This window comes from Gekko japonicus, unplaced genomic scaffold (assembly GCF_001447785.1).
Source record: "Gekko japonicus isolate JY-2015 unplaced genomic scaffold, Gekko_japonicus_V1.1 scaffold103, whole genome shotgun sequence".
Lineage (NCBI taxonomy): Eukaryota > Metazoa > Chordata > Lepidosauria > Squamata > Gekkonidae > Gekko > Gekko japonicus.
Window position 1 is genome coordinate 1,112,003 of NW_015160210.1, and position 25,148 is coordinate 1,137,150.

At 50.8% G+C, this 25,148-nt stretch overlaps 1 protein-coding gene across 1 annotated transcript in view; it reads left to right on the forward strand.

Annotated features, from left to right (window-relative positions):
• Positions 1-25,148, forward strand: part of FLII (flightless I actin binding protein) — a 61,131-nt gene that overhangs the window by 238 nt on the left and 35,745 nt on the right. Inside the window, exons 2-11 of the mRNA XM_015409433.1 lie at positions 10,516-10,626; positions 11,284-11,355; positions 13,155-13,235; positions 14,803-14,888; positions 16,606-16,767; positions 19,074-19,177; positions 19,287-19,462; positions 19,857-20,014; positions 22,420-22,504; positions 24,337-24,484. Of these exons, the coding sequence (XP_015264919.1) occupies positions 10,516-10,626; positions 11,284-11,355; positions 13,155-13,235; positions 14,803-14,888; positions 16,606-16,767; positions 19,074-19,177; positions 19,287-19,462; positions 19,857-20,014; positions 22,420-22,504; positions 24,337-24,484 (1,183 nt within the window). The remainder of the gene's footprint in view (positions 1-10,515; positions 10,627-11,283; positions 11,356-13,154; positions 13,236-14,802; positions 14,889-16,605; positions 16,768-19,073; positions 19,178-19,286; positions 19,463-19,856; positions 20,015-22,419; positions 22,505-24,336; positions 24,485-25,148) is intronic.

The following is a 25,148-nucleotide window of genomic DNA, read 5'->3' on the forward strand; positions in this document are numbered from 1 at the left end:
AAAGAAGTTGAAGGTAAGTTTTTGTGCCCGGGGGGGGGGGGGGGTCGTCGGAAGAGAAAGGGGACAGCCCGCGCCAGGCCCGGCGCCTCCCCGGCTAATTTTAGACTCCTGGTCTCAGGCTCATGGCCGGCGGAGGAGGGAGGCTGGCATCGGCCGTCGTTTTGGAGGGATCGGGGCCTCTTTTTTTTCTTTTTTTGGAGATTGGGGTTGGGTGGGAAGAAAAAGGTCCCAGCGCGCAAGGAAGCGGATTCTTGCAAGCTTGAGAAAGAAGCAGAGCTCTTTGGCAAAACACAGGAGTCGAGTGGAAACGTTGCCAGGTCCTTCCTGGCCACCGCGGTGTGTGTGTGTATGTTTGCCAGGGTTGCCAGCTCCAGGTTGGGAAACCCGTAGAGATTTGGGGCCGGAGCCTGGGGAGGACAGGGGCCTCCGTGGGGTACGATGCCATACAGTCCGCCCTCCAAGGCATCCAAAGTGCCCTACAAGCCTGGACGGCTTCAAAAGGGAATTAGAAAAGCATCTGGAGCAGAGGTCCATCAGTGGCCCCTATTAGCCACCAAGTATGGATAGGGACTCTGGGGCAAGTGATGCTCTGTCTTCTTGGTGCTTGGGGGGGGGGTCAACAGTGGGAGGGCTCCTAGTGTCCTGGCCCCACTGCTGGACCTCCTGATGGCCCCTGGTATTTCTGGCCACTGTGTGACACAGAGTGTTGGACTGGATGGGCCTTTGGCCTGATCCAACATTGGCGTCTCTCATGGTCTTATGTTCTTATTTTCTCCAAGGGAGCTGACCTTTGCAGGTTGGAGATGAGCTGTCACTCCAGGGGATCCCCAGGTCCCGCCTGGAGGGTGGCATCCCCGAGTGGGAGCCCCCCCAGAATTTTGTTTTTGCCACAGAAGCGATTCAGACGTGGCTAACAGTGGTCCCCCTAAGCTGAGTGAGTGTGAGCTAGCTCACTTTTTTTCAGCCTCCGGCTCACACATTTTTGTTTCTGCTCAGGAAGGGAAGGCTCCAGAGCAAACTAATTTACATAGTAGCCAAGTAGCTCACTCACAACCTTAATGCCCGCAGCTCACAAAGTAGAATTTTTGCTCACAGGACTCCACGGCTTAGAGGGAGCGTTGGTGGCTACCCCAACAGGACTTTTAATACATCAAATGCACGTACGTCAGCATGTCCTGAATAATTCTGGTTTTGTGTTTGACCCGTGTACGCCTGAAAGCGTGGTTTAAATCCCACTTTAAAAAAATAATAATAATAAGGTCAATGCTCCTTGGCCCTTTCATACAAACCGCACATGATGCGCATGGGGTCAATGCTCCCACTAAGCCGTGGAGTCCTGTGAGCAAAAATTCTACTTTGTGAGCTACTGGCATTAAACTTGTGAGCGAGCGATTCCGCTGCTGCATCAATTAGTTTTGCTCTGGGTCCGCATCCTTCCTGAGCCAAGACAAAAATGGGTGAGCCGGAGGCTAAAAAACTGTGAGCTCGCTCACACTAAGAGAGAACATTGGTGTGGGTCCCCCCTGTGGCTTTGTGCCTGGGAAGAATGCCATTTCTCTGCAAACTTGGTTGCCGTCTGCCACTGCTCTGAGAACTTTTTCTCCCCGTTTTATAGTTTCGTATATTGTTCAACAGAAAACTTGTTGAGGTGGGAAAACTTTGGTTCAATGCACAGGCCCCTGTGGTCTGTAAAAGAATGTATGTTTAGTAGCCCGGCACGCTGGCTATTAATAATACATTTATTTGCTTCATTTGTTTATGGAGCAAATTTATATGCACCCATTTTACAGATGTGCAGTAGTAATGGTTAGAAGGATGGGAGGCCCAGGTTCGAATCCCCTGCTGTGCCATGGAAGATTGTTGGGTAACCATCGCCTCCCCCCTCAGCCTAGCCTACCCTGAAGTGTTGTTGTTTATTGTTTTATTTATTCACTTATACCCTGCCTTTCTCCCCGGTGGACTCCCAAAGCCGCTTACATCATTCTCCTCTCTTCCTTGTTATCTTCACAACAACCCTGTGAGGGAGGCTAGGCTGAGAGCATGTGACCGGCCACAGGTCACCCAGCGAGCTTCCACGACACTCTAACCACTACACCACACTGGCTCTCATTTGAGAGGATAAAATGGAGACGGGAACAATGTCAGCCAGTTTTTGAGCCCCTCTGGGAGAAAGGGGGGGGGATTTAAATGAAGTGAAGAAAAATATAATAATAACGTCGCAATTGTTTGCTGATCGATACTTTAGACACATAGACCAGGTCTCTGCCCCCGTGGAGTTTACAATCTAAACAAAGATCCCCTTTGTATTCTGTAAATTATGGTGCAGAATACTGGTGCTATATAAATATATATGTTTTTAAAAATTGGTATTATGAATGGAGTAATTTATTTCTCTAACACGTTGGGATTGGTAGAGGGGGAAAGAAGACAGGTCTCTGCCCAGAGTAGCTTACAGTCCCAATTTAAGCAGTGGAGAGACAGGAAGGGAAAGCAGAAAGAGGGAAGGGGAATCGGGGTGGTGGTGGCAGGAAATGGGTGTGCGCATGATACATGTGCAAACACACAGCACACTCCTGAGTGGAGTGACACCCTTTTAAGCACATTGAAGCCGCTGGCGATAGAAGGGTGTTACCCCGATTAGGATCCCCTTCTTAGATGTTAAATTTAGGGGGCACGTTTCTACCTTCTCCCCATAATCACATGCGAGCATCGCTCCCGCTTTATTCCAGCTGGAGACTAGATTCCCACGCCACGTTAAGAGCGTTTTTAAGGACCATCGCTTGTTCCTCAGTTTTTGGCCCTGCATTTAACATTTAATCATGGTTTGGGCATTTAAAAACAAAAAAGCAACAAACCAGACGGGTCTGTCTCTTCAAATGACAGGTTTGGGCGTTTGCCAGCTAGCAATTTCTGTATAGCTCCCAGCGTTGGTGGATTGCGTGTGGGTAAAGAGAGCCAGTGCGGTTGGACGGGGAACTGGGAGGTACGGATTCAAACCCACCCCCACTCTGTCATGGAAGCTTGCAGGGAGTCCTTGGGGCAGGCGCGCACTCCCGGCCTCACCCTACCCCGTAGGGTTGTTGTGAGGATAAAATGGAGGAAAGGGGAGAATGTCATAGGCCACTTCATGAGCGAATGACGTCCGAGATGAGTTCCGGTCTATTTAGAGTGGGATTGCGCACATCTCTTGGTCCGCGTGTGGTCACCAGAGCTGAACGTGTGAAGTGACTCCCTCCAAAAACACCGGGTTTGAGGTCATGTGCTAAGACAGGAAAGTCTGACCTCTGAAGCTTCCTTGATGCATACCTTGAACATTTGAAATTGCCTGGTTATACTGAGTCATGCCCTCGGGGCCATCTAGCTAGCTTCCCGGCAGAGAAAAGTATTTCTCAACACCTTCTATTCTATTTTACCTCATGTATAACCCGCTTTCCCCCACACTGGGGACCCAAAGTGGCTTACAACACCAGCTTGGCGTAGTGGTTAGGAGCGCAGACTCTAATCTGGGAGAACCGGGTTTGATTCCACATGCAGCTGCTGGTGTGACCTTGGGTCAGTCACAAGTTTTCTCAGAGCTGTTCTCTCAAGCGCAGTTTGACCTTGGGTCAGTCACAAGTTTTCTCAGAGCTGTTCTCTCAAGCGCAGTTCTCGAGAGAGAGCTCTCCCAGCCCCGCCTACTTCACAGGGTGTCTGTTGCGGGGAGGGGAACGGAAAGGAGTTTGTAAGCTGCTCTGAGACGCCTTCAGGTAGTGAAGGGCGGGGTATGCATCCAATCTCCTCCTCTTCCTCCTCCTTCTCCTTCTCCACTTTATCCTCCCAACAACCCTGCGAGGTAGGTTAGGCTAAGAGAGCGTGTGACTGGCCCAAGGTCACCCAGTGGGCTTCCCTGACAGAGTGTGGATTTGAACCTGGATCTCTCATAACCTAGTTCGGCACTCTGACTACTACACTGCTCTGGCTGCAATCCGTTTTCAGCTGGAGATGCCAGTGATCCAAACCCAGGCCCTTCTGTGTGCAAAGCTACTGAACTACCCTCCCCTTCCAGCCCATGCGGGGTAGCGTTCACAATGTCAGACCAGGATTTTGTAGAGCAAGGTTCAGATTCCCTCTTTGGCTGTGGAAGCTTGCTGGGTGATTGGGGGCCTATCGCCGTCTCTCATTCTAAGCTACCTTGCAGGGTTGTTGTGGGGACAAACAGGCAGAGTCGTCTCCCTGGGTTCTTTACGGTCGGCTTCCCTTTCTGCAGCGAGTCAGTGTCGGAACGGGAACCGTGTTCCGGGTGCAGGGGTCCCGCCTTCTCTCGGGGTTTATCTTTGCTAGCCCCCCCTGCTCCGGTCTTCTCACAACACTTGGGTTAGCCAATACCAGCTACCTGGTTCGGCTTGAACCAAGTTCAGCTCGTTGCTTTGTCGCAAGGCCCGGGTCAGGGCTGGCACAGCTGGGCAGATTGATCCATGTGCCAATCTGACCAATCGGTGGGCTTTGGAAACCCATTTTCTACAGCTTCCCCCAGTCACCCGATGTCAGGTAGCCAGGGCTATTTTTGGGCAGGAACGCGCAGGAACGGAGTTCCGGCTGGCTCCCAAGTTGGCCACGCCCAGCAGGAACTCATTAGCATAATAGGCCACACCCAACAGCAGGAACTCATTAGGACTGGCTACATTAGGGGTGTGTGGCCTAACATGCAAAGGAGTTCCCGCTATAAAAAAGCCCTGGGTTTGGACAACAAACAAGGTAAACAGAATAAGAAGCAAAAGGTGGGTGTGGCTGGATCACCACATGTCTGCGAACATGGGGTGTGTGGCCTAATATGCTAATGAACGGTGCTGTCAGGGGTGTGTCCTAATAAGCAAATGAATTTCTGCTCTTGGGTGTGGCCTATTATATTAATGAGTTCCTGCTGGGCTTTTTCTACAAAAAAAGCCCTGCAGGTAGCCCTGTCATAGACCTGGAATGTGGAGGGGTGCACCTCCTCTTCGTTCTCCGCTCTTTCCTCTCCAGCTTCTCTGCGCTCTCTCATGCCTGACCTTGCAGTCTCCAGCTGCACTTTTCTCAGCTGGGAATGGTAACGATTTTTACGCTTTGCCCGCTTGCTTGTGCCCGCGCGCGGGAACTATAATCATTGGCTTACGCTTACAGGGGGGTGTTTTGATCTCACTATAAGTCAGAGGCCTTTATACTGACGGTCATTCCTGACACAATCTGTACACGTGTTCTTTAGTACTGGAAACGCTAATAAACAGTTACCTTCTCCTGAAGCCCTGTGTGGTGTGACCTGATTGAGGAGCCTCACACCCCTCCAGTTTTTGAGTCCGTTTCCCATTTCCACCCGGGACATGGGGGGGGGCACCCTCCTCTGGGAGGGAGGCTGTATGAGTGCACGCATGACCACTATTGGGAGAAAGCCTTGGCGCTGATTTTTTTGCCTAGGCCTCTCTGTGCTCTGACGCAGACTTTTTCTCGTGGTCTTTGTCCTTTCCCTCTCTCCTTATATCCTCCAATTGCAAAACAACAGCCTGAGGAAGCCATAAAGGCAACATTTGTCACGGCGTCCCCCGTGATGGGACAGGGTCATCTATAAAACTGGGAAGATGAATAACCTACCTTGTTGCGGGCTTCATGGGTAAGCGATTCCTTGGGGGTCTCCCATCCAAATACTAACCAGGAGCAACACTGTTGAGCTTCTGAGATCTGATGAGATCAGGCTAGCCTGGGCCGTCCAGGTCAAGGCAAGAGACGGACAGAGGTGGTTCGCCATGGCCTGCCTCTGCGTAGCAATCCCGGACTTCCTTGGTGGTCTCCCGTCCAAGTACGAACCAGGGCTCGTCCTGCTTAGCTTCTAGGATCTGATGAAATCAGGCTAGCCTGACGTCAAGGAATCCAAAGGAATCTTATGACATTTTCATCTCAGAGCTTCTTTAGAGAAGCTTTGCAGAAAGGGAAAACGGTATTGGTGAATAGTTGCCCAGAGTCCAGGTCTGCCCCATCCGGAGATTCATGCTGGTGCGCTAGAACAGTTGCGCACTATGCTGTTGTGTATACTTATGAATTATTGCGGGAGCTCGCGTGTGCCGCTTTCCTAATAAGGGACTCGCGGCTGCCAGTATTTGCAGTGTGGGAATTTTATGGGTTGTCCATCCACATATTAATTATCAGTAATCTAAAGTTCTATATATTGGTTATGCAAATAGATTCTCTCTTATACTGGCTGTTTGTCAATCTGCAGCTCTGAATTTCAACATAGTTTATTTATTATTATTATAGTTTGGGCTCTCCAGTTAGAAAAGGTTGCTGACCCAAAGCTGTGGAGAAACCCTTGGAAAATTCCACCCCTGGACAGTTTGCCATTGGGGTAGAAGCATGCTTTGGCGGCTAGACCTCAGGGGTAGTGTGGCGTAGTGCGCAGAGTGGCGGACCAGGTTCGAATCCCCTCGGTGACCTCGGGCCCGTCACAAACTCTTGACCTGGCCTGCCTCACAGGGCTGTTGTCGTGAGAGAATGGAGGATGTTCTCCGAAACTGTGGGAAGGAAAGCAGGATAGGATTAAATAAATGGATGCGCATTGGTTATGTGTCGTATCCATACTCTAGGAATCTCCCCTCATGGTCTGAAAGAACGAGGGCCTTCAGCTGCTCTCTCTTCAATCGTATGCTACCTGGTGGAACAAGCTCCCGGAGGAGATCAGGGCCCTGCGGGATCTCTCTCAGTTCCGCAGGGCCTGCAAGACGGAGCTCTTCCGCCAGGCATTTAATTAGGGGCCGCCGCTGCCGTAGAGCCCTGGCTCGCGGTCTGAACATCGAGCTGATGCCACAAGAAACTACAAGCAGAAGAACATCTGAGAACATCTGGGAAGCGGAAATTCATTTTGAAAACAAGCCATCCAAGTTAATCTTTTAACTGCCACCTGCACTTTGTGTTTGTATTTCTTTTATCTGTTGTGTTTTAAATAATTGTATGGTTTTAGCTGTATTCAAGCTTGTATGGAAGCCGCCCTGAGCCTGGTTTGCGGGGAGGGCGGGGTATATATCTGATAAATAAATAAATACTGCCTAGAAAAATTGGATACTATACCCCCACCCACCCCAATAACACCATCATCAAGTTTGCTGATGACACCACTGTGGTGGGGCTCATCTCTGGGAATGATGAGTCTGCTTATCGGGACGAGGTGGAATGGCTTTGTGTGTGGTGCAGGGAAAACAATTTGATCCTCAACACCACCAAGACCAAGGAATTGGTAGTGGATTATAGGAGGAACAAAATGGACATCCAGCCACTGTTTATTGGTGGAGAACGTGTGGAGAGGGTGGCTACTTTTAAGTTTTTGGGAGTGATTATTGAGCAAAACTTGACCTGGAGCGCTAACACCACTGCTCTGGTGAAGAAGGCCCAGCAGAGGCTCTTTTTTCTCAGACTTTTAAAGAAAAATAACTTGAGTGTGAAAATACTGATGTCATTCTATCGTTGCTCAATAGAGAGCATTTTAACATACTGCGTCTGTGCCTGGTTTGCCAGCTGTACGGCTGTGGAGAGGAAAGCACTCCAGAGAGTTATCAACACAGCCCAGAAGATTATTGGCTGCCCTCTCCCATTCCTGGAGGAACTGTATAGCTCTCGATGTTTGAAAAAAGCAAAGAACATTTTGCAGGTTTTGTCACACCCTGAACACTCCCTGTTTGAACTGCTGCCTTCGGGTAGAAGATATAGGACAATTAAAACAAGGACAAACAGATTAAAAGTAGTTTTTATTTGAGAGCTATTATTGCTTTAAATGCTGTCTGAAATTGGAATTTGGGTGACATTGGTGGTTTAAATTGCAATGCGAACCTTAAGGGAGTTATGGGATGGTTGTGAATGGTTGTGTGAGTGTATATGAGTATGGTTGTAGATCACCGAAATGATTGCATCTGTAATTTCGTTGTACTATGTACAATGACAATAAAGTATATTATTATTATTATTATTATTATTATTATTATTATTATTATTAACATGATAAGAGCACACAGAGTGCGCTCACCTTTATATTTAAGTTTAACTTTACCACAATCTCTTCCATCCTATTTTTTTTCCTGACAGTTCCACGCTACAGACAATTTATGCTGCCTAGATTGAATGCTATTCCGTCCAGGGAGCTATTGGGGCACTTAAATATAGCACATTACTCTGAGCGACTGTGTCAATACAGTTCTGGCCAAAATAGACACCCTTCAACATTGTCTATTCCAGGGGTGTCAAACATGTGGCCCGGGGGCCAGATCAGGCCCCCGGAGGGCTTCCATCGGGCCCGCAGTGGAACTGGCCCATCTCCTGCTTCCAGTTCTGCTGCTGCTGCCAGACTCTGCTGCTGCCAGACTCTCTCAATCGCTCAGCCATTTCATGTTTTGACCTGGGTCCTGGACTCAGACCTCTGAGCGTGAGATTTCTGTGGTGAACATCGATAGATCAAAAGTAGGTTTGCAGCTTACAGATACGCACTTGAACAGCATACTCAAGATTAAAAGAGTACAGACATTTTGATGCAATAATTCAGAACAAGAGGTGCGAGTCATCAGACACTGTTAAATAAAGAAAATATTACAAGAGTGCTAATGTTCTAAGCAAGTTTTTATTTTAAATTAAAAAAAACCCTTTGTGTTTGTGTCCTTTATAAAGTTTCTATCTCCGCTACCTGGCGTTACATTTTATGACACACATGGCCCGGCCCGACAAGGTCTCATTTATGTCAGAACCAGCCCTCGTAACAAATGAGTTCAACACCCCTGGTCTTTTTGACTGTGATTTGCTTAATGAGGCAAGAGATAGTTGGATAAAACTTTATATCCAGGATTCCAGGTGTGAACTGGGTAACTTGAGGTTTCTTTTAGCAGAGGTGGGTTTCAATCTCACCTTGACAGTTGCCAAGTTCTTTTCTCAGCTGAACAAGATTTAAAATCATTACATTTTTATATTATATTGGTCCATGTATTAAATAAATCCCCTTCTTTTTTGAGTCTTAGTGTGACACTTTCCAGAGCTGTTAAGAACAGTATCGTTAAAGTAAAGTAAATGCATGCGTGTGTGGTGGGATGGATACTGCCAGGGGTCATTTCGTAGAAAAAGAGGTGCAGGAGCTCATTAGCATAACTTATTTTCATATGCCGCACCCCCTGACATCACCGGAAGTGTGTCAGAAGGCAACACCCACCGCTCAGGCTCCACTGGACTGTTTAGGATTGCTAGCTATGGGGGGGGGGGACGTGCAGATCTGTCCTCGCAGAGGAGGGAGAGCTTGTACCTGAATAAAACTTGGTCTTAAAGGTGCCACTGGACTGTTTTGGACCGGGGGGCCGGGGAGGGGGGCTCTGCAGCTTACCTGGCTGCTTCTTGAGCCAGTTTGGTGTAGTGGTTAAGGGCGCGGACTCTAACCTGGGAGAACCGGGTTTGATTCCCCACTCCTCCACTCGCACCTACTGGATGACCTTGGGCAAGCCGTAGTTCTGATAAGAGCTGTTCTTGAAAAAGAGCAGTTTCTGTCAGAGCTCTCTCGGCCCCACCTGCCTCACAGGGTGTCTGTTGTGGGGAGGGGGAGGGAAAGGAGTTTGTAAGCCGCTCTGAAACACCTTTGGGTAGTGAACGGCGGGGGAGAAATCCAATCTCTTCTCTTCTTCTTCTTCTTGCTCTGACTGAGGGCTGCTGGGAGCAGGGGGTGGGGCTGGTTGCATGTGCCTGCCCCCCTGGGCTCTTTACTGCCGGAGCTCCGCTCCTGTGTGCTCCTGCATGAGATGACCCCTGGGTACCGCCACAGGCTTTTAAGTTAGTGGGGTGCTGAAGCAGAATTCTACATGTGGTCAATGTTCCCTCTAAGCTGTGGAGTCCTGTGAGCAGGGCTCTAGTCGGGGGGGAGCTCTCAGGTACGGAGCTCCGGAAGAGAACCTCTAGGGGGCGGGGTGGTCACGTGGTGAAGCCCCGCCCCCTTCTTTACCCCGCCCTCTGCTTCGATCCTCATTCCGTTTGGGAATGAGGATGAAGCAGGAGGGTAAGTAGCCGGGCCTTCTGACACACTTCCGGTGATGTCAGGGGGTGTGGCCTTCTGTCACTTCCGGTGATGTCAGGGGGCGTGGCATATACAAATAAGTTATGCTAATGAGTTATGCTAATGAGCTCCGGCAGCTCTTTTTCTACAACAAGACCCCTGCCTGTGAGCAAAAATTCTACTTTACGAGCTATTGGCATTAAAGTTGCGAGCGACCGATTTGGCTACTGCATAAATTAGTTTGCTCTGGAGCCATCCTTCCTGAGCTAAGACAAAAATGTGTGAGCTAGAGGCTAAAAAACTGTTAGCTAGCTCACAGTAATTCAGCTTAAAGGGAACACTGCATCTGATGCAACTTTCTTATTTTTCACGGGCCGGTGTGAAACTGCAGGTTATGTGTCAGTGGCCCTGTTTGTTTTGTACTCGGTGGATAAATGCAAGACGCCGTGCCTCTCAGACGGCACCTGATCTGACCCTCTTTCTCACCGATCTGCACTCAGGGCGGCTATTTTCCCGAGCATGTGAAGTCTATGACCAGCTTGCGATGGCTGAAACTCAACCGGACTGGCCTCTGCTACCTGCCCGAAGAACTGTCTGCCCTCCAGAAGCTGGTAAGGGGCTTGTCTTGCGCGTAGGGTGGGTGCTTTGGGGGTCGCGGGGCTGGTGACTTTGGGAACGGACCGTCTCGGGGATTCAGCCTGGAGAATCCAAACTGGCGGGATTCCGAATGCAAATGTTTCAATGATATTAGGATGGTGATTTTATGGATTCTGAATTGAGTGTTGTAATATGTTTTTAATGTTGTACATCTGCATTAATTAATGAATACATATATGCGGGTACCCACCCTGAGCCTACAATGTGGGGAGGGCGGACTATAAATCTAATGAAATAAATAAAATCAGTAGAAATAAATAAACCGACTTGCCGTTTTCAGGAAGCGACCGCGTGAGCCGGCGGATCTGTGTTCTCTTTGCCACCAGGAGGTTTTTCAAGCCTCGGCTTGTATACTTGCAAGATTGGGTTTCTCCCTTTGTGGCCTTGAGATGTGTGTGTGTCTACTCGTGTGTAAGGGAAGCTCGGCCACTCAGGGTGTTGCATTCTGTGTTAGAAATGAAAACTGGTTCCGGCCCCGGGAGTGCGGCAGTCAAAGTGTCCAGCCCAGACCACAGAGAGCCGAGTTCCCTGACTTGGTCTGGTCGCATAACCCTCCCTCGCAGGGTCGTTGCACTGATAACTGTGTTTGTTCCTTACTTCTTTCCGAACAGGAGCATCTCTCTGTGAGCCACAACAACCTCACCACACTCCACGGAGAGCTCTCTGGCCTCCCTTGCCTCCGGGTAAGAGTTCATCACTGTCTTGCGTTCAGATGCGCTGTTTGATCTGGTGTCGTGACAGTTCAGCAACGGATTTTATCTGCACGATCACACAGTCAACATCTGCCTCCCGTCCCCAGCTGTTGGTTTCCGGCTCAAAACCGCTTTAACCTGGAGTATTTTGTTACCAGGCCCCAAAGTGGTGTTTTCACAGTTCTCCCGTTTAAAGCCGCATTTCCCCCCTGTGTGATCGCTCCTCCGGTGTCGAACCACTTCTGGTTTAAACCCCCTCCCTGCTCAAAAGCTGCCAGAGGCTTCCGCTTTTCACCCACCATTTTTTTAATGCGTCGGTGGTGCGCGCATAGGCTAAGCTCCGCTACCGTGTTTAGAAAACCGACATTTAAACGGTCACTTGTTTTAGAGTTTAGCTGAGTTCGGGATCTCACGGAGGCCATTTTCGGATCAAACGTTTAAAGGGAAGTCTTTTGTTGGAGGGGTTGGATTGATTCGCTCTGGTGTTTCTGCGCATGCGCCATGGTAGTTTCGCCCCCCCATTCTATGGATGAGCGCCTATGCGCATGCGCTAACTGAGGGTGGGGAATTAAAAACCGCCGACACACGCTCCAGTGTGTCGGTAGTGTAGACGCCGGGGAGCGATGTGACTGCGCGGTGAGGCGAGATAAGGGAGATCAGTGTGATCGCCAGGGGTCATTTTTTAGAAAAAGAGGTGCAGGAGCTCATTAGCATAACTCATTAGCATAACTCATTAGCATAGAAGGCAACACCCACCGCTCAGGCTCCACTGGACTGTTTTGGATTGCTGGCTATTGGGGGGGGGAGTGGAACGTGCAGATCTGTCCCCGCAGAGGAGGGAGAGCTTGTGCCTGAATAAAACTTGGTCTTAAAGGTGCCACTGGACTGTTTTGGACCGGGCTCTGACTGAGGGCTGCTGGGAGCAGGGGGCGGGGCTTGTTGCATGTGCCCGCCCCCTGGGCTCTTTACTGCCGGAGCTCCGTTCCTGTGCACTCCTGCAGGAAATGACCCCTGGTGATCGCGATTATCCAGGATCAAATATAATCCGGTCAGAACAGGAGCAGTTTAACCTGCACTCAGCATGCCGTCTGACCGCACCCAGAATGTCACAAACTGCTCCTAAGTCCACACCGTGCTCCCTCTAAGCCATGGAGTCTTGTGAGCAAGGCTGGTATCGTCTACTCTTACTGGCAGCCACTGGTCCAGGGTCTCAGGTGGAGGTCTTTCCCATCACCTCCTGCCTGGTCCTTTTTAAATGGAGATGCTGGGGACTGAACCTGGGACCTTCTGCCTGCCAAGCAGATGCTCTGTCAGTGAGCCACAGCCCCTCTCGACAGCTCTCCAGGGTCTCAGGCGGAGGTCTTTCCCATCACCTCCTGCCTGGTCTTTTTAACTGGAGATGCCGGGGATTGAACCTGGGACCTTCTGCCTGCCAAGCAGAGGCTCTGCCACTGAGCCACAGCCCCTCTTTACCGCTCTCCAGGGTTTCAGGCCGAGGTCTTTCCCATCACCTCCTGCCTGGTCCTTTTAACTGGAGATGCCGGGGATTGAACCTGGGACCTTCTGCATGCCAAGCAGATGTTCTGCCACTGAGCCACAGCCCCTCTTTACAGCGATCGAGGGTCTCAGGGAGAGGTCTTTCCCATCACCTCCTTCCTGGTCCCTTTTTAACTGGAGATGCTGCTGGGGATTGAACCTGGGACCTCCTCCGTACCAAGCAGTTCTTCTTCCACTGAGCCATGGTCCACCTCTACATAATGTCTCCATCCATCTCTCACCCACCCCTCCAGGCCATCGTTGCGCGGGCCAATTGCCTGAAGAACTCCGGCGTTCCCGACGACATCTTCCAACTGGACGATCTCTCTGTGTTGGTACGTTTTTGGTGTGCTCCGCGACGGGGGCTTGACCGGCTGCAAACGATTTTCCCCGTGTGTTTCCCCCCCTGGTATTGCTTGCCAAATAAGAGAGGTAAAGTGGCCCAGAAAGGTAGTCCGGACCTTCAAAAGCATGAGTGTGTGCGTGGTTTTTTTGGGAGGGGGTCATAGTGCAGATATCCTGAGAGTACATTCTTGCATAAGAAACGGAGCTGGGTGGACCTTGAACCTATGAGGCGCCTTGACAGGGCTGCGAATCGTTGCCACGAAACAAAGATCCATTATATTCTCCCCCAGACAAGCCCATCCTCCTCGCCAATTGTTACGTCGGTTACTTAACAAAGAGTCAGAGAGTGATTTCAGCAAACTCCTTTACTTTATTCAGCAACTCCTAACTCAACTCCAAACAGATCAACATGAATAGCCAGAACAGCTTTTGCATAGAAGCTGTTCCACTTTTAAACTCTCCCGGCTAATGTAGCCACGCCCTACTACACAATATCAACCTATGAGGTTGCAGAGATAAGGTCCAATCACATTCGTTCCCGCTTCTGGAACTAGGCGTTGGTGATTGGTCGGCTCTTCCTGGGCTACCAATTACAAGTGGGGGATTTGGATCCTAGCCCAGGACGAAGCTTCACATGGTGTTTCAATCACTGCGTTTCATACCTACATTGGGTCAGATTGAATACACCACATAAAGATCCTCGGAGGACTTAAGGGGGGTTCTAGTGAAAAAATACGTCAGTGGCGGAAGAAAAAAGGAGGCCTAGGATATCCTTTCGTTGCTTTCAGCCGCTAAGGGGCTCTAGTTTATTAATCCAGTTCAGTTCGGTTTATTAGGCTTAAGACCCTGTAGGCCACACACCATAAAAAAGGATTTAATTTAAACTTTTAAGACATTTTAAACATGTAAAAAGACAGGATAACAGAAATGTGCCACATCTATTATACAGTTATTGCACTCAGCAGAAGTCTCAACCCTGTAGATTCTGAAAAGGAAGAAAATTTTAATAGACGTTTCCTCAGGAATATTTCTCTCGCAACTGAACATTTATTAGCCGCTCTTTTACCTTGTGGGACTCAGGGCGGCTGACGGTGTAAATAAAATGACGGTTATAAGAAACACATAAAAGACCACAATTTAGAAACTCCAGTTAGGACTGCCGCTACATCAAAAAATGAAAGGCAAATACGACCCTAGATAAAACTAGCCCTAGAGAGCCAGTGTGGTATAGTGGATAGGAGCGTGGACTCTGATCTGGGAGAACCAGGTTTGATTCCCCACTCTTCCTCATGCAGCTGCTGGTGTGACTTTGGGTCAGTTACAAGTTCTCTCAGAACTGTTCTCTCATGGGCAGTCCTCAAGAGAGCTCTCTTAGCCCCACCTGCCTCACAGGGTGTCTTTTGTGGGGAGGGGAAAGGAAAGGAGATTGTAAGCCGCTTTGAGAATCCTTCTTCTTCTCTTCTGCCGATGTCTTCAACCAGCTCCCATTTTGGCCACCTTAAAGGTGGTTTTGTCAGAACCATCTGAAAGGAGGAATCCTTCCTCTTTTTATCCTAGGATCTGAGCTACAACCAGTTGACCGAGTGTCCCCGGGAGCTCGAGAACGCGAAGAACATGTTGGTGCTCAACTTGAAGCATAACAGGTGAATTAGCAAAATCTGGTTTTTCTGCATAGAGGAATGCAAAACAAAACAAAACTGGGGGGCTCACCGAAGGCAAGTTGGCTCTCCTTTGGTCTGTAAAATGGGTGGGTCAACAAATTAGGGTTGTTTTACTTTCCACGTTCAATGCTCGGACATTTACTCCTCACAACAGCCCTGTAAAGTAGGCCCAGTACTGAAGATTGGGGTTTTTTTTGAAGCAGAATGGCTTTGCTTAAGACCACCTCGTAGGTTTCCCAAACTCCAGATGGGGCCTTGCGTTCTCCTGGAATTGCCACTGACCTCCAGACGACAGAGATCAGTTCCCCCAGAGAAAACAGCAGCCCTGGCAGGTGGACTCTGTGGATTTATACCCTGCTGAGGTTCTTCCCCAAACTCTGCCTTCTGCAGGCTTCACCCCCAAATCTCCAGGCCTTTCCCTGATAAGCACATCAGGAGGTCCATCTAGTCCAGCATCCCCTCTCACACAGGGGCCAGCCAGTTCCTCTGTAGGGCCAACAACGGCATAGAGGCCGCGGCCTTTTCCTGAGAAGAACATTGGAAGAGCCCTGATGGATCAGATGGGTAGTCTGTTTAGTCCAGCCTCCCGTCTCACACAGGGGCCAGCCAGTCCCTCTGGAGGGCCAGCAACAGGGCAGAGAAGCCGAGGCCTTCCCCTGAGAAGAACCTCAGAAGAGCCCTGCTGGATCAGACCAGTGAGGGTCCATCCAGTCCAACATCCCGTCTCACATGGTGGCCAACCAGTTCCCCTGGAGGGCCAACCACAGGGCAGAGAGGCCGAGGCCTTCCCCTGATAAGGACATCAGAAGAGCCCTGCTGGATCAGACCAGTGAGGGTCCATCTAGTCCAGCATCCCGTCTCACATGGTGGCCAACCAGTTCCTCTGGAGGGCCAACCACAGGGCAGAGAGGCCGAGGCCTTCCCCTGAGGTTGCCTCCTGGCTCTGGGATTCAGAGGCTGACTGCCTTTGAACGTGGAAGTTCCCTTTAGTTACCATGGCTAGTAGCCACCGATAACCTACCACCTCATGAGATCGCATCAGATTTGAATTGGGGTTCCTCTTGTAGCTGGATTTATCCGCCCCTGCCAAGTCATCTTCGAAAGGGCTTCAGGGGCAGCCAATGAGCTTGCACTCGGCCGACCTCTCTAGTCTTCTACAGACAGGGCTGAGAGGGGGCGGAGGAGAACTTTGCTCACTTTCCCCCCGCGATCTGAGGCCCTGAGGAGGAACAAGGGGGCAGGGCGGAGGTGTGCAAGAGGCAGAGCTAAGGCGACGCTGCCCGTCACACTGCTACTGAAAGGCCGTATGTGAACTGCCCTGCAGAGGGAGTTCCAGAATTTGGGGGCCAAGGCCAAGAAGGCCCCGTCGGCTGTGCGTGGCTGAATCACGTCAAGCGTCTGGGAGTGCGCGCCACGGAGCCTCTGAGGAAGGTTGTAAAAGTAGGTTTCGCAGGGGAGAAAGCTGTCTTGTGAGGACCACGCCTGTGTGCCTGTTCTCCCACATGTACGTGCGCTGCTGGGAACTGCCAATTTAAAAAAATCAGCGGTACCATCTTGCGTCGCATCTCTTGCTCCGTGCCCATCCCCGCCCTCGAGCCAGCGTGTAAATTGCAGGATCCGGAACCTGCCTGTTACAGAGGGCGTTGCCTGTCCGTCTAGTCATTCACCATCCCCCCCTTTCTTTTCTTCCACCCCGAAGCATCGACAGTATCCCCAACCAGCTGTTTATCAACCTGACGGACCTGTTGTACCTGGACCTGAGCGACAACAAGCTGGAGAGCCTCCCCCCCCAGATGCGGCGCTTGGTGCACCTCCAGACCTTGATCCTGAACAACAATCCCCTCATGCACGCCCAGCTCAGGTAAAGGGAGGGCAGGTGTGGGCGCGGTCCACTCGCTATGGGTGTTCGAAGCAGGGGGATTGGCAAGGTGGGCAGAATGCAGCCATCCCGAGGCTCTCTGTTCTGTTGCTGGAAATTTATTTAAGGTCATTTATATCCCATGTTTTCTCCTCAATGCGGCGCGCTTCATTTTCCTCTCCTCCGCTTTATCAGTACAATAACCCCGCGAGGTAGGCTAGGCTGAGAGCGTGTGACCAACCCAGGGTCACCCAGCAAGCTTCAATGGTGGCGTGGAGATTCGAACCTGGATCTCCTCGCTCCTCTCCTCCATTTTATCCTCACGGCAATCCTACGAGGTAGGCTAGGCTGAGAGCGTGTGACCGGCCCAGGGTCACCCATCGAGCTCCCATGGCAGGGTGGAGATTCGAACCTGAGTCTCCTAGCTCCTCTCCTTCATTTTATCAGTACAACAACCCTTCAAGGTGGGCTAGGCTGAGAGCGTGTGACTGGCCCAGGGTCCCCCCGCGAGCTTCCATGGCAGAGTGGAGATTCGAACCTGAGTCTCCTAGCTCCTCTCCTTCATTTTATCAGTACAACAACCCTTCAAGGTGGGCTAGGCTGAGAGCGTGTGACCGGCCCAGGGTCACCCATCGAGCTCCCATGGCAGGGTGGAGATTCGAACCTGAGTCTCCTAGCTCCTTCCCTCCATTTTATCCTCACAATGACCAAGTGAGGTAGGTTAGGCTGAGAGTGGGTGACTGGACCCAGGTCACCTGGCAGGCCTCCACAGCAGAGTGGGGGCCTTCCCGCGTTCCTTAGTATATTGATAAAGTCAGTACAAAAGTTGAAGCCAGTCGGAAAAGAGGAAGACCCAGCATGAGAGGAATTGATGGAATAAAGGAAGCCACGGACTTCGGTTTTCAAGACCTGCGCAAGACTGTTAACTGTAGGACGTTTTGGAGGTCATTAATGCATAGGATTGCCTATGTTGGAACATAGGAGAGGAGGAGGAGGAGATTGGATTGATACCCTGACTTTCTCTACCCAGAGGATTCTCAGAGCGGGTTACAGTCTCCTTTCCCTTCCCCTCCCCACAGCAGACACCCCGTGAGGTAGGTGGGGCTGAGAGAGCTCTTTCCAGGACTGCTCCTGAGAAAACAGCTCTGAGATAACTTGTGACTGACCCAAGGTCACACCAGCAGCTGCATCATGTAGAGAAGTGGGGAAATCAAACCCGGTTGTCCCAGGTTAGAGTCCGCGCTCCTAACCACTGCACCAAACTGGCTCTCTTTAGCCATCTATATATCTAATAGCCAAGTGGCCCCCGGAGTGCGGATCGCTAAATCAGCGCTCCGGGGGCACTTGGGGGGGGGGAGGTTTGGGCACTCTTGGGGCAGTCCCCAGGGGGGCACAAAAATCTAAAAACTAAAAAAAAATATCGGGGGGATGTTTAAATCCCCCCGAAAGTGCAAGAGCGTTCCGCGCATGCGCACGGAACGCTCTACGAACGCCACCACTTGGAAGGCGAGCAGCCAGCGGGGGGGAGGCCCTCCGGAGGCCAGGTCTACCCATGCAATGGGAAGGGGTGGGTAGACCTGGCCTCCGGAGGGGTGTGTGTGCTCCAGGGCAGGGGGAGGGGAAGATCGAGCCAGGGGGTGGAGGAGGGGTGGAGGAGACGGGGAACCGGCGGAATAGGGGAACCGGCGGGATAGGGGGGGAACCTCCTCCTGCTGCTTCCTCCTCTTCCTCATAGGTGTGGAGGTCCCCCTCTCCCGCGAGTATCGCGGGTCCCCCACTTGTGTTCTCTAAAGGTGTGCAACCCCCCCCCCAGAAATCAGAATAATTCGCTCCTTCCATAGACTGATGAAAATCTGAAGCAGCAAAGGAAAAGGAAAAGCAGCTAGTTAAGCAGTAAACATTTTTTAAAATTGAGCAGAAGTCAGTACAGACTTTTGAACAAGGGGCCGGAATTACAGCCAGCGAGATACAAATGCCACATCTGTGACTGATCAGAACTAAGTAAATTATGCAAATCTATACAATATCTACGGGCATTTCTCTGGTGGCGATGCTGGCCCATTGGATAGGTACAGATAGGCAATTGTCTAGGGCGCCAGAGGTGGAGGGGGCCAGCAACCAGACCTGTCGTCCCCCCACCTGTCTGCCCGCCCCCAATATCGAGGTCTGCCACAGCAAGTGGCAGAACTCAGTCAAAGTGGTCTTTTCCTGTATCTGGAAATCTTTTTTGCTTGTTGTCAGATCATCAGTGGACTTCTCTGTTCCTTTTTTACTTTTTGCTACCATTCCTTCCCTCTTTCGAACCCAAGACAACTTCCCGCAATGGCCGCCTTGCAGACTCTCCACCTCCGGAACACGCAACGGACTCAGAGCAACCTGCCCACCAGCCTCGAAGGGTTAACCAACCTAACTGGTACGAGTTGCGTCATGTTCGGTCGGCATTGTGCCTTGTAGCCCTGCCGAGCGCCGCCGTCCTCGGATAGCGATCCGCCCGTGTGACCGTCTTCCTTTTCTGTGCCCAGATGTGGACCTCTCCTGTAACGACTTGACCCGTGTCCCCGAGTGTCTCTACACCTTGTCCAACCTGCGGCGGCTCAACTTGAGCAGCAACCAGGTCGCCGAGCTTTCCCTCTGCATCGACCAGTGGACTCGGCTGGAGTCCCTCAACCTCTCGCGGAACCAGCTCACCTCTCTGCCGGTAGGTAGCCTCCGCCGCCGCGTGATCACCCTTCTCGTCAACCCGTGTTCTTCGGGGTTTATTGACACATGGGTCGATTCAGTGCATTTGGTGATGGAAGGGGGCGGAGTTTCAGAAGCGAGGGGTGGGACTTTTGCTGCTGGGGTGGAGCTTCAAGCGGCTAGGGCAGGGCTTCACCCGGTGATGGGGAGAAGTACTGAGAGTCTGCCATGAGGTTACACAGAGAATGTGGATACTTGGTGTTTTTATTGCCTGAAAAATTTGCCCGTTCGTTAAGCTCCGAATCCCTGCTTCAGCCTGTCTTCGGGTGAGAGGTGTACTAGCTATCTGGTCTAGGCCTTTCTTCCTCTTCCGCCTGCTTATTTATTCTCTTTTGTCCTTTTCCTCCCCCTAGTCAGCTATCTGCAAGCTGACCAAGATAAAGAAGCTCTACCTGAATTCCAACAAGCTGGATTTCGACGGCATTCCCTCGGGCATTGGGAAGCTGGCCAACTTGGAAGAATTCATGGCGGCTAACAACAACCTCGAACTCATCCCAGAAAGCCTCTGTCGGTATGTAGCAAGCCCTGCCCTCCTTCCCTGGATACCCTGGTCCAAAGCAACCAGAGTGGGACTGTAACGATTTCATGTTTAACTGTGTGTGTGTGACCTTAAAAGTTTGGATGCATGGCTGTATGATAGTCTAGAGTAGTGGAAACAAGCAAGTGGTGTGATTGGTGAGTGACAGAGAGGGGGAGGGGTTTTGGAAATGATTCTGTGTGGATGAGCAGATATGTCAGTCAAGAGTTACAGTTAAGACAGTTAGTGAGATGACAGTTAAAAGTTAGTTGGAGTTAAGTTCTGAAGTCTGAGAGAAGAAGGACACATCCCTGTGTGGGGTAATTTGGTTCTGTGTAGTAAAAGAGTTAAGCAGTTTGTTCGTTTTAAGGTCTGAGAGAGAGAAGTCTTGTGTGTGTTATGAAAAGTTGAAGTATAAAGAAACAGTAACCCTAAAGGGAAAAAAGTATTACAAAGTTACATGCCCAGATCCCTGACAGTGGGAGAGAAAAGTGTGTGAAATATCAATAAATCTACTTTTATTTAAGATACCAGTTCTGAAAGAAATTCTTCCCAGAAAACACATAGACCCTCGTGAACGCCTAAACCCTCGGTATACCTACCCAGTAATGAATATTATATTATAAAGGTTGGGAAAGCCTTAAATTTCCTGGTGGCAGCCAGATTACCCAGTAGAGAAAAACATAAAGTACACTTTTAAAGGGAAACCAGACCTCCCCAGTAAAGGGGTCGTCACAGGGACTCTCTTTCAATGGGACTCATAGGCGGGTTTAGGCATTTTGCTCTCCACTCAAAAGAGTGTCTGGAATTGCGGGACGTGGTTTCAGACCCAAACCCACCCCATCTGATGGCCTCACCGTCTAGGAATTGCGTCCGGCTCCTTCGAAGCAAAGCAAGGGCGTAAATAAATGAACGACTTCTGTGCAGCACCCCGTTCTCCTAGATCAGATGGAAAATACCTCTAGGGCAGGGGTGTCGAACTCGTTTGTTATGAGGGCCAGATCTGACACAAATGAGACCTTGTTGGGCCGGGCCACGTGTGTCATAAAATGTAATGCTGGGTAGCAGAGAGATATCAACTTTATAAAGGACACAAACACAAAAGGGGTGTTTTTTTTAACTTAAAATAAAATCATGCTTAAAACATTAGCACTCTTGCAATATTTTCTTTATTTAACAGTGTCTGATAGCTGACACCTCTTGCTCTGAATTATTGCATCTAAACGTCTGTTCTGTTGCAATCTTGAGTATGCTGTTCAGGTCTGTATCTGTAAGCTGCAAATCTACGGCCGAGTTCAGACTGGCCGTTTGGCCCGGCAGCCAAACGTTTCAGGAGCATTTCAGTAGCGGATTAAAGGGGCGGGTTCACACAGGCACATCTGTCAGGCGTCCCCCAGCCGTACTCAAGCCGTCTTGTGCCGCTTCCCTCCCGAGTTTAAAAAGTACCAGGTGAAAGTGGTAGCAAACCGTGTGTAGAGCGGGTTGATTCCGGTTCCCTGGCGTGTGAACGCAAGCGCTGCTAAGGCGGGAACAACCTGCAGTCGTTGATAAGAGGCGCTGGCTGTTTCCGCGACAGGTGCCCATGCGCATGCAGCGGAGCGCAGAAACAGCTGCTAACAACCCGCCAGGGGCGGGCCGACAGTGTGTATGCTCCCTTGCGCTTCCTCCACGGTATTCTCCCGCTTCATTCGCTGCAGTGTGAACGGGAATACCGCAAACAAGCCATTCCCGGTCTGTTCCGGGTCTTCTTTGCCACGACTCCCTAGCGCTTCAAATTGCCAGTCTGAACTCGGCCTACGATGACGCAGCAGCAGCAGAACTGGAAGAAGAAGCAGAAGACAGAAGAAGTTCCACTGCAGGCCTGATAGAAGCCCTCCGGGGGCCTGATCCAGCCCCTGGGCCGCATGTTTGACATCCCTGCTCTAGGGCTTCTTCTGCCCAGCGGAAACGTCTGGTCCTAAAAGCCCTGAAATTTCGTAACTGATAAACATTTTGCAGACGGGGATTTGCAGACCGCCCAGTGTGAAAGTGAAGAAGGGGTAGAATTGCACCGCCTGGATCAAGCCCGCCCCATTCAGTCGGCCTCGTTCAATCGAACGGGGACGCCTTCCAACTTCTGCCAATTTTGCCATATTTTCATGCACGCCTTCCCCTTTTTAGACTCTACACACCTGGTTTTACCACCGATGTCGTGAGAGACGAGGCCTGTTTCCCAGACCGATTTTTCTCTGCGGTTAAAGAATCCTGCACGGCAGGTGTTAAAGTAGACCTTTCTCTGCCTGAACCCTCCTGTCAGTCAGAGCAGACAGTCCTAAGCTTCGAGGGACAGGTAGACTGCCTTGGGCTGAGGCAGTTTCCGACCTCCGTGTGTGTTTATATGGCCTGCTTTCCCCCTCCAGATGCGCCAAGTTAAGGAAGCTGGTTTTGAACAAGAACCGGCTAGTCACCCTGCCTGAAGCGGTGCACTTTCTGACGGATATTGAGGTGAGGTTTTCGGAACAGGAACAGGTGCAGGGAGAGAAAATCTGATTTCTTGTTCCTCGGGGTTGGGGAGGACAAAACCATTTGCTTGCCAAGGGAGGGGGCCCCACCATTCCAGACCCGGGTGTGTTTCAGCGGAGGTAGCTTGAAGCAAATCGGTCACATAAGCTTACATAAAAATGTGATGTGTCTTGAACCCGGGGAGGCAGCCTAGGGGTTGCGATCCAGGTACGGCTCAGTAGGAAAAGGGGTTTGATTCCCCACTCGTCCACATGCAGCTGCTGGTGTGACCTTGGGTCAGTCACAAGTTCTCTCAGAGCTGTTCTCTCAGGAGCATTCCTCGAAAGAGCTCTCTCAGCCCCACCTACCGCACAGGGTGTCTGTTGAGGGGAGAGGAAGGGGAAGGAGATTGTAAGCCACTCTGAGACTCCTTCGGGTAGTGAAGGGCGGGGTATAAATCCAATCTCTTCTCTCTCTTCTTCTCTTCCTGGTCCATTATTCACCTTATAGACAGTGTTCCAAAAACCCTTTAATGTAATGAAGGGGGTGTTGGTTAGGAGTGCGGACTCTAATCTGGGAGAACTGGGTTTGATTCCCCAGTGCTCCACATGCAGCCAACTGAGTGACCTTGGGTCAGTCACAAGTTCTCTCCGAGCTGTTCTCTCAAGAGCAATCCTCGAAAGAACTCTCTCAGCCCCACCGACCTCACAGGTTGTCTGTTGTGGGGAGGGGAAGGGAAAGGAGTTTGTAAGCCACTCTGAGACTCCTTCGGGTAGTGAAGGGCGGGGTATAAATCCAGTCTCCTCCTCCTCCTCAGTGGCGGCTTCTTCCTCCTCTTCCTCCTCCTCCTCCTCCTGAAGCGTATTGGAGGGGCAGGTCAGATACTAGGAAAACCAGTTTGGGAAGGAAGCAGCAAGCACAGATTGGGGGGGGGCTAAAACACCACCGAGAGGCAGCGTGGTGTAGTGCTTATAGCATCAGACTAGGATCTGTGTGACCCAGGCTGGAATCCCATTCTGCCACGGAAGCTCGCTGGAGGACACCATCCAGCCAAACCTACTCCCAAGGGTTGTTGTGAGGATAAAATGGAGGAAAAGACTCAAAGCACTTTGCCTCATTCTCTTCTCCTCCACGTTATCCTCACAACACCCCTGGGAGGTAGGTTAGTCTGAGAGTGGGTGACCAGCCCAAGGTCTCCCGGCACATTTCCATGGCAGAGTCAGGGCTTCCTCTAAGCTATGGAGTCCTGTGAGCAAAAATTCTACTTTATGAGGTATTGGCATTTGCTCTGGAGCCCATCCTTCCTGAATCGAGACAAATGTGTGAGCCGGAGGCTAAAAAACTGTGAGCTAGCTCACACTAACTCAGCTTAGAGGGAACACGGGGGGGGGACGGATTCGAACCTGGGTCTCTTAGATCCCAGTCCAACACTTTAACCCCGACACCACGCTGGGTCTCTTGCCCCTTGCTCCCGTAGCTCGCTTTACTCTGTTGCCTTCTCCGTTCCAGATCTGGATTTTTGCTATCTCTCCCTACCGTTTGTTTGGTGTCGTGGTTAAGTGTGCGGACTCTAATCTGGGAGAACCGGGTTTGATTCCCCACTCTTCCACTTGCACCTGGCTGGATGACCTTGGGCAAGCCATAGTTCTGTCAGAGCTGTTCTTGAAAAAGAGCAGTTTCTGTCAGAGCTCTCTCAGTTCCACCTCCCTCACAGGGTGTCTGTTGTGGGGAGGGGAAGGGAAAGGAGTTTGTAAGACGCTCTGAGATATCTTTGGGTAGTGAAGGGCGGGGTATAAATCCAATCTCTTCTTCTCTTCTTCTTCTTCTTCCCATAGATCTTGGACGTCCGCGAGAACCCCAGCCTGGTGATGCCCCCCAAACCCGTGGACCGAACCTCCGAGTGGTACAACATCGACTTCTCCCTGCAGAACCAGCTCCGGATGGCGGGGGCCTCTCCGGCGACTGTGGCAGCTGCCGGAGCAGGTGAGCTTGGAAGGGGTTCAACTTGTTGTCCGTTATTTGCGTGGGGCTCCCTGTTCGGGGAATTTCCAGTTGCCGTTGACTTTACAGTGGTTTCCCCTCAGGCTTTGGTTGAGGCAGCGGACACCACAATAGATCTCCCCCTCCCCACCCTCCCCACCTGGTCCATCTCCTGTGTTACCTACAGGTATAAATTTATTTACTGATCTTGGGAACTTCGCCCCTTCTTGGAAAAACAAAAAAATCAGTGGTGGCCCCACACTGTTGGAATGAGCTCCCGGAGGAGATCAGGGTCCCGTGGGACCTTTTACAGTTCCGCAGGGCCTGCAAGACGGAGCTCTTCCACCAGGCTTTCATTTGGGAGCCGCCACTGACGAATGTGCCCTGGAACATCTTCTGGCTTGAAACTTAGGACATCTTCTGGCCTGAGACCTTGCTGGACGCTACTCCTATCATTGGGTGTGATTTGGATTGTCGCCATCATCTGTTGGTTTTTATCTGTAACTGTTGCTGTTTTAACTGTCTTGTATTCTAACTGTTTTTTGTTGTTGTTTTAAACTGTCCCCAAAGGGGCAGGGTTTTATTACATTTTCCACATAACATACACAAACAATCATAACATATACATACAAACAGTACAAACAGATACATGGAGGTTATTTTCAAT